This window comes from Mobula birostris, chromosome 13, assembly GCF_030028105.1.
Source record: "Mobula birostris isolate sMobBir1 chromosome 13, sMobBir1.hap1, whole genome shotgun sequence".
Taxonomy (NCBI): Eukaryota; Metazoa; Chordata; class Chondrichthyes; order Myliobatiformes; family Myliobatidae; genus Mobula; species Mobula birostris.
The window spans coordinates 84,136,616-84,149,352 of record NC_092382.1 but is presented as its reverse complement, the minus strand read 5'-3'; the positions used below and the strand labels follow the sequence as shown (position 1 = coordinate 84,149,352).

Here is a 12,737-nt window from a genome sequence, read left to right as displayed (position 1 = left end):
TGTCACTGCTTCCTTTGTTCATCGACTAATTGCCAATTGTACTCTATGATCAAATACAAAACCGTTGTCTGCATTGCAAAACTTCTCAATGCTCCATTGAGTTAAATGCATCAGAAACAGAGCATGAGCCAAATGGCTCTTCATCCCCACTACCCCATGCAATAAGATCATTATTGATCTGGTTTTGGCCTCTACACCACTTTCCAACTCTCTCTCTGCACCTGTAGATTTCCATGTAGTTCATATGCCTACAATATATTGCATATTCTATGGCTCTACCATAACTCTTAACGTGGAGAATTCCAAAGGATCACAACCTGCAGAAGAAATTCGTCTTCATCTCCTGATCAATGGGAAACCAATTACTCAAACTATATCCCATTTTCTCGATATCCTCACTTGGAGAAACATCGTCTCAGCATCTTGTCTGACAACACCCTCAGAATCTTGCTTCAGTAAGATCACTTCTCATTGTTCCCTACACGCTCACCCCTCGCCCCCATATGTGAATCCCCTGATTCAAGTATGTCCTTTATTAAAGACGAGATCTAAACTGTACACAGATCGCCAGGTGTTGTCTCACGAGCTCCCAATAAAGTTGCTACAAAATATCCTTACCCTTGTATTCCATAACCCTTACAATAAAGGCCAACATTCCATTGGCCTTTCTGCATATTTGTTTAACCTACACACCCTTTTTGTGTGCTAGAGATTGAGTTTGCACTGCAACATTCTCTAAACACCTCTCTATTTAACAATCAGGTTTGTCTTTCTTCTTTCCAGAGCAGGCAGGCAACTTCATATTTTGTTCTATATTATATTTCAAAGGCCACTTTCCTGCTCATCCACTTAACCTGTGCTCATCACGTTGCAGGCTCTTGTGTACTCTGCATCACCTGATAAGCCACTTATCTTTATATTTTCAACAAATTTGAGAACATACATCCGGTCTCCTCAGATTACAACCAATGCATCCACTATCTCTGATGCCACTCATTTGTAAAGTTACAAATTTGTCCTGTACTTTTTCACTGATAAAAATAAAAAAAATCTCTCTCCCTACAGACCTTTGCAATCTGTTATTATTTTCATTATTTAGAATCTGTACCTTCTCATTCCCAATTTTACAATCAGCCTCAAAAACCAACATTACTTTTGGCTTTTTGCTTGTATTTCTGTAAAAACCCCATCAATATTTTTAATAATTTACTCATGAGTCCCACATTCTTTACAATTTTTGTGGCATACCTTGTAGTTTTAAACTTTCCCAGTCCTCTTGACTACCATCAATTAATTAATCCTCATTACAACGTATATTATTTCAAAGATATAGCATCCTAACTTCCTTGGGAATTCTCCACAGATGGTGCACCCTTCTCGTGGGGCGTTTCTTCCTCCAGACTTTTGCTGTAAGTTAAGAAATACCTCCTTAAATGAGTGCTTGCACTAACATCAGACGCTAGAGAGGGCGGGCGGAACAGTTCGACAGGACTATCAGCTGAGAGGAGGAGTATTCATACAAACCAGGTCCGCCTCTCTCATTTGGTTGGTGAAATATCAGCTATTTTACACGATCAGCTATATTCCAAAAGAGCTTTCGCGACGAGGGAGAAAAAGACAACTTCTGTCCAAGATTGAGAGAAATTACACCAAACCTACTTCAAACGTTGGAGAGAAGTAGGATAAATCGGTGTCCTGTAGACAGTCTGTCTAACTTAATAGAGGGAAGACTAGCAGGATCCGAAAGGGTCCGGACAGTTGTGGGTATCGCTTCTCCGCTTTTTGGCTGCATCGTCGCACAGTGACAAAGGCAGTGTACAGCTTACCGCTTGCGTTTTTCTCCGACCTCGGAAACTGCAGAACCATGGCCGGCAAAAACCCCAAGGTTTTTATGGACATCTCTATTCAGGATAAACCCCAGGGTCGCCTAGTGATGGAGCTAAGACCAGATATTGTCCCAAAGACTGCAGAAAACTTCCGTGCATTATGCACAGGCGAGAAGGGTTTCGGTTACAAAGGCTCAACGTTCCACAGAATCATTCCTGGCTTCATGTGCCAGGGTGGCGACTTCACAAAACATGACGGCACTGGAGGCAAGTCCATCTATGGGGAGAAGTTTAAAGATGAGAATTTTCAGCTGAAGCACACGGGGCCAGGCATCCTGTCCATGGCCAATGCTGGACCAAATACAAATGGTTCACAGTTCTTCATATGCGTCACAAGGAGCAGCTGGTTGGATGGGAAACATGTTGTGTTTGGATCTGTGGTAGAAGGAATGGATGTGGTAAAGAAGATGGAGAGATGTGGCACCATGAATGGAACACCAAAAGCCACGGTTAAAATCACTGAGTGTGGGCAGTTGACCTAAAGTATTTGAATTTGGAATTGTACTGTTTAAATAAAGTGTGATTGTTTGGAACTCCAAAAAAAAAACACAAAAAAAAAACGTCCGGTGCTGCTGGCAGATCAGCTCGGTGAAAGACGCTCTTTGGTCGGCCCGAAACTTGATGATCTACCAGATGTCCAGTGTAGACAGGAAAACCTGGATCAGGGGTCGATGGACCGGACCGTGAACCGGAATACCGTCTTTATGGACCGGACGATGACAACATATTTTGGTCTTGTTCTATACAGGAACAGTACTGGATGTCAGTTTTTTCGACAATTTCTAAAGCACTTAAAATTAATTTACAATTTAGCAAATTAACTGTACTTTTTGGAATAATTCCTCAAAATATCCGTGATATCTCTATGTCTGACCATCATGTTATTGCATTTGTTACATTGATAGCTAGGAGGGTCATTTTGTTGAAGTGGAAGGATACATCAGCTCCCACTTTGTCGCAATGGTTCTCTCAAGTGATGCTATGTCTTAGTTTGGAGAAAATTAGAAGTCGAACCTTTGAACCTTTATTTGATTTTGAGAAAAGATGGGGTTCATTTGCTCGTTATTATCATTTGAGTTAATTGATAGATTTCCTCCATGATCTAATTGTAAATTTTTGGTATATATTTTTTTCCTTGCTGGCGGTTTGATGTTTATTTTTAGAGGCTTTTTGTATGACGTATGGCTCCGGGTTGAACACCTAATGGGGTTTTATCCCAGATTTTCTGCTTAGTAGTTTTTTTTTTAATTATCAGCAACATTTTTCAATCTTTAAAATAATGTTTTTTTCCTCTAGACATTGTGTTGCTTAATTTGATGTACTCGTGTTATTTTTGAATAATATAATAATAATAAAAAGATTTGAAAAGAAAAAAGAAAGAAACTGCTGAGATACAGTCGGCTAAGAGCCAAGTGCTGATAAATGGGACCCGTGTAGAATTGATGAAGTTCCTGTCTCTTTCTCCATTAATGTTTCCTCCTTACAGCAAAACTAACCCTCTCACTGTGTCAGAATCAGTGATTAAATCCGGCCCCAAACACTGTGCTTTCAGCCCTGCACATTGTAACTTGAACCATCTCACTGAGGGTCTCATGGAGACACAACCCCTGCCCTCTGCACATGTGATCACATCTCCCCTGCTTCTGACATGTCAAATAACCTCAGAATGGTTTTCTGATTCAGTCTGAAGGTTATGGTACATTCAGCTCATCATCAGACCTGACAAACCATGTCTTCCCACAGCTGGTTCCACCTGTTGGTGTGTCCTCTTTCCTCCACCTCCAGAGAAGCTGCATCTCCACACAAACTCCTCACTTGAGACGACTGTCTGTACCCGTGACACAGAAAATCACAACACTGTCATTCTCCTGATACCATCCGGGAAGCGGTACCGCAACATAAAAGCCATGACCAACAGGCTCCGGGACAGCTTCTTCCACCAGGCCGTCAGACTGATTAACTCACGCTGATCTGAGTGTCCTCTATATTACATTGTCTGTTTTATTTATTATAAATTACTATGATTACACGTTGCACATTTAGATGGAGACGTAACGTAAAGATTTTTACTCCTCATGGATGTAAGAAATAAAGTCAATGCAATTCAATTCCTGATTCCGTATCTGAGCTGCTCGCCTCCGGATATCCTCCGTCAACGAGCTCCTTCCTCAGTCACCATCTGTGAGATTATAAAAAACAATTAAAAACGATCTATCAGACAGCTCCTGTACCCCTCCACCCCTGTTAAAACTCTCTGCTCAGCCCCTTCCCTATTCCCTTTCCCTTTCAGACTCCCGATGTGCCAGCAGATCCGAATTCACCGTGTGGACATTTCTACCCCACAGGAGGCTGTACAAACCCGTGTCCTTCTCTGATGCACAGCTCAGTGACCCCAATCCCTGTCTGCACTCGCAGCCCATGACGGTGACAGCTGTCCTAGACTCTGTAACTCACAATCTTGTAACACAGAATCTTGTTCACAGCAAGTTTAGACAGTCATTAATATGAAGAGAGAATTGTTGTTTCCTGAAAGGACAGGCGAGCGAAGCTGTCTGATCCAATTCACCAGATGGTCCGGTGTTTACAAGTTAATGTGTCCCGGGACCCACTCATAACCCCGACCCACACAGACAGACAGACAGACAGACAGACTGTCCCTTCGCCCCAAACCCCCTGCAGAACCACAAGGAATTGATCCACGGCCCGGGCTCGGTCGCAAAGTGAAAACCGGAGCTGAGGAGAGCCCGGAGACAAACACCCCGCTGCCCACTCCACCAACAAGACGGCACAGCCGGACACATCTCACAACACCGGATCCGCTCCCGATGAAACCCGAATTTAATTTTGTTGTTCCTGATCGGACCCAACAAAAGGTGTTTTAAAACTGAAGCTCTCCCCTCACGTTACGTCACACAGCAGCCCCTCCTGCACGCGCCTGACGTCACCCATGGTCTCCCCGTATCTGCATCTCCTGTCACGAGCACGGTGCCTTACGTCACACACGCGCTGCTGTGCTCGAGCTTTTTCGGTTTAACGGCTGAGCTACTGAGCGCGAGGCACGCCCACCACCCGAACAGTCAACAGAGGAATTGAATTGATTGCAGAGCTGCGCTATTCCCATTGGTGCGAAGCGATGTCAATCACTGTTACACCCAATAGTGGAGGCGGACCAGCCGAGAGGGCGTTACCCGGTCTCCTGCCGCATTGCGACCTGCCCGTCAAATCGGAACAAAATCCCAAAGTAAATGTCCGCTTTCTGATTTATTTCCATTTCCCTCCGAGGGAAGTTGGGGCGTTTGTGAAGCGTCTCCTGCGGCCGGAGTCTGATGTATCGCTGAGAGGTAGGAGGAGACCGCTCGGCCCGTCGGTTTGATGCCGGTTCCCCGGGGAGGGAGAGGATGAAGACGGTGAGAGAGGGGGCGGACAGGATGTTTGTCCCGGTGGGGACAGGAGGGGCTCATCTGTGGAAATGTCTGAGCCCACGGTGGTGGCGATTCACCACATTGGGGGCAAACACCGGCAGACTGTTGCCCTGCAAGCGGGGCCAATGGTCCGGGCAAAGTGACAATTATTTGTGTTTTGTTGAGATTGTACCGGGAATATGGTGTAAAATCCCGCTCCCCACACTAACACGGGTTATACAGACCAAAGAACAAACTGCCGGAGGAACTCAGTGGGTCGGGCAGCATCTGTGGAGGGAAATGGACCGTCAACATTTCGGGCCGAGACCTTCCCTCTGGACTGAGAGTGGACGGGAAATAGTCCGAGAAAAGAGGTGAGGGGTGGGGATGGGGCAAGAGCTGGGGAGTGAGAGGTGGATCCAGGTGAGGGGGAGGTGGGAAGGTGGAAATGGTGACAGGGGTGGGAGGTGAGTGGTTGACCTGGAATACATATACTTTATACTTTATAGTCGCCAAACAATTGATACTAGAACGTACAATCATCACACTGATACTTGATTCTGTGCTTCCCACTCCCTGGATTACAAATATTAAATATTAAAAATAGTAAAAGTTAGTAAATATTAAAAATTTAAATTATAAATCATAAATAGAAAATAGAAAAATGGAAAGTAAGGTAGTGCAAAAAAACCCGAGAGGCTGGTCCGGATATTTGGAGGGCATGGCCCAGATCTGGGTCAGGATCCATTCAGCAGTCTTATCACATTTGGAAAGAAGCTGTTCCCAAATTTGGCCGTTCAAGTCTTCAAGCTTCTGAGCCTTCTCCTGGAGGGAAGAGGGACGAAAAGTGTGTTGGCTGGGTGGGTCGTGTCCTTGATTATCCTGGCAGCACTGCTCTAACAACACGCGGTGTAAAGTGAGTCCACGGACGGAAGATTGGCTTGTGTGATGTGCTGGGCCATGTTCACGATCTTCTGCAGCTTCTTCCCGTCTTGGACAGGACAACTTCCATACCAGGTTGTAATGCACCCTAGAAGAATGCTTTCTACGGTCATCTCTAAAAATGACTGTGGGTTCTAGGGGACAGGCCAAATTTCTTTAGTTTCCTCAGGAAGTAAAGGTGCTGGTGGGCCTTCTTGGCAGTGAACTATGCTTGGTTGGACCAAGTCAGGACATTTGTGATATTGACCCTGAGGAACTTAAAGCTTTTGACCTGTTCCACTTGCACACCACTGATGTAAATGGAGTCGTGCTGTCCACTACTCCTTCTGATTTAAAAACCAATTCCTTCGTCTTGCTGACGTTGAGCGATAGGTTATTGTCTTCACAACATGCCACCAGGTTCTTAATTTCCTCTCTGTACTCAAACTCATCATTACCCGAGATACGGCCTACAATTGTTGTGTCATCAGCAAACTGATATATTGAGTTCGATGGAAACTTGGCTACACAATCATGGGTGTACAGACAGTACAGCAGCTTCTCCTTCTCACATTTCAGGATGAACTCCAATATTTTACGATCACTTGCCCCTGTGGGTTCTTTCTCCTTAAGTGCTCTAATTAATTCCTGTTCGTTGCACAACACCCAATCGAGAATAGTTGGTCCCCAGCTGGGCTCAACCAGGAGCTGCTCTAAAAAGCCATCTTGAGGGCATCGTAGGAAATCCCCCTCTTGGGATCCTGCACCTACCTGATTTTTCCAATATATCTGCATGACTATCTCTCATGACTATTGTAACATTGCTGTTTTGGCATGCATTTTCTTTCTCCTGTTGTAATTTGTGGATAATATACGTCCTACTGTTTGGGAATCTTCAAAAAACTCCCATCAGGGTCTTTTCACCATTGCTGTTCCTTAGTTCTATCCACAATGACTCAACATCTTCCAACCGTATGTCACCTCTTTCTAATGATTTGATTTTATTTTTTTTCCCAACAGAGCCACACCACCCTCTTTCCCTGCCTGCGTGTCCTTTCGATAAACATACCAGTATCTGGGACACGAGATATTGCAGATGCTGGATGTCTGGAGCGATACACACAAAGTGCTGGAGGAGCTCAGCAAGTCAGGCAGCATCTATGGATGAGAATCAACGTTTTGGGCCAAGACCCTTCATCAGGACTCTTGACACCCAGCTATCTGGAATACCAAAAAACAATGACAATAGAAAAATACTGCAAAAAGGAAAACTTTTAACAACATTTGCTTCACGGCTTAAGAACATTTACCAAGCAGACATCCATGGTATAACAAATAGAACAGAGAAAATAGAAATCTACAGCACATTACAGGCTCTTTGTCCCACTATACTCTGCCTGCCACGTAACCTACTCTAGAAGCTGCCTAGAATTTTCCTACCGCAATGTCCTTTATTTTTCTAAGCTCCATGTATATATCTAAGAGTCTCTTAAAAGATCGCATTGTATGCACCTCTACCCTCTCATCCTGCAGTGCATTCCATGCACCTACCATGCTCTTTGTGAAAAAATTACCTCTGACACACATTAGAAATGTGTGCAATAAAGGAACAGCAGTTATTATGGGTGACTTCAATCTACATGTAGATTGGGTGAACCAAATTGGTAAAGGTGCTGAGGAAGAGGATTTCTTGGAATGTATGCGGGATGGTTTTTTGAACCAACATGTCGAGGAACCGACTAGAGAGCAGGCTATTCTGGACTGGGTTTTGAGCAATGAGGAAGGGTTAATTAGCAATCTTGTCGTGAGAGGTCCCTTGGGTAAGAGTGACCATAATATGGTGGAATTCTTCATTAAGATGGAGACTGACATAGTTAGTTCAGAAACAAAGGTTCTGAACTTAAAGAGGGGTAACTTTGAAGGTATGAGACGTGAATTAGCTAAGATAGACTGGCAAATGACACAAAGGATTGACGGTGGATATGCAATGGCAAGCATTTAAAGGTTGCATGGATGAACTGCAACAAATGTTCATCCCAGTTTGGCAAAAGAATAAATCAAGGAAGGTAGTGCACCCGTGGCTGACAAGGGAAATTAGGGATAGTATCAATTCCAAAGAAGAAACATACAAGTTAGCCAGAGAAAGTGGCTCACTTGAGGACTGGGAGAAATTCAGAGTTCAGCAGAGGAGGACAAAGGGCTTAATTAGGAAGAGGAAAAAAGATTATGAGAGAAAACTGGCAGGCAACATAAAAACGGACTGTAAAAGCTTTTATAGATATGTAAAAAGGAAAAGACTGGTAAAAACAAATGTAGGTCCCCTGCAGACAGAAACAGGTGAATTGATTATGGGGAGCAAGGACATGGCAGACCAATTGAATAATTACTTTGGTTCTGTCTTCACTAAGGAGGACATAAATAATCTTCCAGAAATAGTAGGGGACAGAGGGTCCAGTGAGATGGAGGAACTGAGCGAAATACATGTTAGTAGGGAAGTGGTGTTAGGTAAATTGAAGGGATTGAAGGCAGATAAATCCCCAGGGCCAGATGGTCTGCATCCCAGGGTGCTTAAGGAAGTAGCCCAAGAAATAGTGGATGCATTAGTGATAATTTTTCAAAACTCGTTAGATTCTGGACTACTTCCTGAGGATTGGAGGGTGGCTAATGTAACTCCACTTTTTAAAAAAGGAGGGAGAGAGAAACCGGAGAATTATAGACCAGTTAGCCTAACGTCGGTGGTGGGGAAACTGCTGGAGTCAGTTATCAAGGATGTGATAACAGCACATTTGGAAAGCGGTGAAATGATCGGACAAAGTCAGCATGGATTTGTGAAAGGAAACTCATGTCTGACGAATCTCATAGAATTTTTTGAGGATGTAACTAGTAGAGTGGATAGGGGAGAACCAGTGGATGTGGTATATTTGGATTTTCAGAGGGCTTTTGACAAGGTCCCACACAGGAGATTAGTGTGCAAACTTAAAGCACATGGTATTGGGGGTAAGGTATAGGTGTGGGTGGAGAGTTGGTTAGCAGACAGGAAGCAAAGAGTGGCAATAAACGGGACCTTTTCAGAATGGCAGGCAGTGACTAGTGGGGTACCGCAAGGCTCAGTGCTGGGACCCCAGTTGTTTACAATATATATTAATGACTTGGATGAGGGAATTAAATGCAGCATCTCCAAGTTTGCGGATGACACGAAGCTGGGTGGCAGTGTTAGCTGTGAGGAGGATGCTAAGAGGATGCAGGGTGACTTGGATAGGTTGGGTGAGTGGGCAAATTCATGGCAGATGCAATTTAATGTGGATAAATGTGAAGTTATCCACTTTGGTGGCAAAAATAGGAAAACAGATTATTATCTGAATGGTGGCCGATTAGGAAAAGGGGAGGTGCAACGAGACCTGGGTGTCATTATACACCAGTCATTGAAAGTGGGCATGCAGGTACAGCAGGCGGTGAAAAAGGCGAATGGTATGCTGGCATTTATAGCGAGAGGATTTGAGTACAGGAGCAGGGAGGTACTACTGCAGTTGTACAAGGGCTTGGTGAGACCACACCTGGAGTATTGTGTGCAGTTTTGGTCCCCTAATCTGAGGAAAGACATCCTTGCCATAGAGGGAGTACACAGAAGGTTCACCAGATTGATTCCTGGGATGGCAGGACTTTCATATGAAGAAAGACTGGATGAACTGGGCTTGCACTTGTTGGAATTTAGAAGATTGAGGGAGGATCTGATTGAAACGTATAAGATCCTAAAGGGATTGGACAGGCTAGATGCAGGAAGATTGTTCCCGATGTTGGGAAAGTCCAGAACGAGGGGTCACAGTTTGAGGATAGAGGGGAAGCCTTTTAGGACCGAGATTAGGAAAAACTTCTTCACACAGAGAGTGGTGAATCTGTGGAATTCTCTGCCACAGTAAACAGTTGAGGCCAGTTCATTGGCTATATTTAAGAGGGAGTTAGATATGGCCCTTGTGGCTACGGGGGTCAGGGGGTATGGAGGGAAAGCTGGGGCGGTGTTCTGAGTTGGATGATCAGCCATGATCATAATAAATGGCGGTGCAGGCTCGAAGGGCCGAATGGCCTACTCCTGCACCTATTTTCTATGTTTCTATGTTTAATGGCTTTACTTCCCAAAGTCTGAGCAGGCGATTGGCCTCTATCCAGTGTGAACTCGCTGGTGTCTCTGCAGTTGAGATTACCGAGTGAATCCCTTCCCACACACCGAGCAGATGAACGGCCGCTCCCCTATGTGAACTCGCTGGTGTGCCATGAGGGATGATGACTGAGTGAATCCCTTCCCACAGTCTGAACCGGTGAATGGCCTCTCCCCAGTGTGAACTCGCTGATGTACCTTCAGTTGGGATGATGAATTGAATCCTTTCCCACAGTCCGAGCAGGTGAATGGCCTCTCTCCAGTGTGAACTGACTTGTGTAGCAGTAGGTCGGATGACCGAGTGAATCCCTTCCCGCAGTCTGAACAGGTGAACGGCCTCTCTCCGGTGTGAATTCACTGATGTACCTTCAGTTGGGATGACTGAGTGAATCCCTTCCCACACTCTGAGCAGGTGAATGGCCTCTCCCCAGTGTGAACTCGCTGATGTACCTTCAGTTGAAATGAATGAGTTTATCCCTTCCCACAGTCTGAGCAGGTGAATGGCCGCTTCCCAGTGTGAACAGACCAGTGTGCTTGTAGGCTGGATGACTGAGTGAATCCTTTCCCACACTCTGAGCAGGTGAATGGCCTCCCCCCAGTGTGAACTCGCTGATGTACCTTCAGATTAGATGAGCAAGTGAATCCCTTCCCACAGTCCGAGCAGGTGAACGGCCTGTCCCCAGTGTGAACCTGCTGGTGTGCCATTAGAGTGAATGACTGAGTGAATCCACTCCCACAGTCTGAGCAGGTGAATTGCCTCTCTCCAGTGTGAACTGACTTGTGTAGCAGTAGGTCGGATGACCGAGTGAATCTCTTCCCGCAGTCTGAACAGGTGAACGGCCTCTCTCCGGTGTGAATTCACTGATGTACCTTCAGTTGGGATGACTGAGTGAATCCCTTCCCACAGTCCGAGCAGGTGAATGGCCGCTCCCCAGTGTGAACTCGCTGGTGTATCATTAAGGTGGATGAGCAAGTGAATCCCTTCCCACAGTCTGAGCAGGTGAACGGCTGCTCACTGGTGTGAACTCGCTGGTGAGCCATTAGGTCAGATGACCGAATAAATCCTTCTCCACAAATTCAGCAGATGACCAGCCTCTGTGCAGTGTGAACTGACTGGTGTGTCCACAGGTGGGAAGACTGACTGAATCCTTTCTCACACACAGAACAGGTGAATGGCCTTGCTCAGTGTGTACTTGCTGACGTACCTTCAGTTGAGATGGGCGAGTGAATCCATTTCCACTGTCTGAGCAGGAGGAATGATCGAGTGAATCCGTTGCTCCACTTTTTCAGTATCTGGACAGAGACAGCAACACTGGTGTGTTGTGTTCGAGATTCCCGTAGACAAATTCTTTGTCATTTTTAACCTTTAAAAGATTTACAAAATCCATCAATGAGTGCAGGACAGCATTTCAAATGAGTTGCAAGGTGGGATCTGGCATCACACTTACAGTTAAGTTCAACCCAAGTTGGAGAGAGAAATCATCTTCTAACCGTGCAGTGCTGGAATAAGACCATAAGACCACAAGACAAAGGAGCAGAAGTCAGCCATTCGGCCCATCGAGTCTGCTCCGCCATTATATAATGAGCTGATCCATTCTCCCATTTAGTCCCAGTCACCATAACCGTTGATGCCCTGGCTACTCAGATACCTATCAATCTCTGCCTTAAATACACCCAATGACTTGGCCTCCACTGCTGCCCGTGGCAACAAATTCCATAGATTCACCACCCTCTGACTAAAAAAATTTCTTCGCATTTCTGTTCTGAATGGGTGCCCTTCAATCCTTAAGTCATGCCCTCTCGTACTAGACTTCCCCATCATGGGAAACAACTTTGCCACATCCACTCTGTCCATGCCTTTCAACATTCGAAATGTTTCTCTGAGGTCTCCCCTCATTCTTCTAAACTCTAAGGAATACAGTCCAAGAACGGACAAATGTTCCTCATATGTTAACCCTCTCATTCCTGAAATCATTCTAGTGAATCTTCTCTGTACCCTCTCCAACGTCAGCACATCCTTTCTTAAATAAGGAGACCAAAACTGCCCACAGTACTCCAAGTGAGGTCTCACCAGCGCCTTATAGAGCCTCAACATCACATCCCTGCTTCTATACTCTATTCCTCTAGAAATGAATGCCAACATTGCATTCGCCTTCTTCGCCACCGACTCAACCTGGAGGTTAACCTTAAGGGTAGCCTGTACGAGGACTCCCAAGTCCCACTGTATCTCAGAATTTTGAATTCTCTCCCCATTTATTTCTTCTGCCAAAGTGCATAACCATACACTTTCCAACATTGTATTTTATTTGCCACTTCTTTGCCCATTCTTCCAATCTATCCAAGTCTCTCTGCAGACTCTCCATTTCCTCAGCACTA

The 12,737-nt window shown here is 45.1% G+C and overlaps 1 protein-coding gene and 1 pseudogene across 1 annotated transcript; one reads left to right on the top strand and one right to left on the bottom strand.

The window, feature by feature from the left end:
* The window catches only part of LOC140207084 (uncharacterized), a 216,073-nt pseudogene extending 204,671 nt beyond the window's left edge, over positions 1-11,402 (bottom strand).
* Positions 1,538-3,446, top strand: LOC140207718 (peptidyl-prolyl cis-trans isomerase-like). The gene has a single exon (XM_072276274.1). The coding sequence runs from the start codon at positions 1,865-1,867 to the stop codon at positions 2,366-2,368; it is 504 nt and encodes a 167-aa protein (XP_072132375.1). The 5' UTR covers positions 1,538-1,864; the 3' UTR covers positions 2,369-3,446.
* Positions 11,403-12,737: the final 1,335 nt, after the last annotated feature.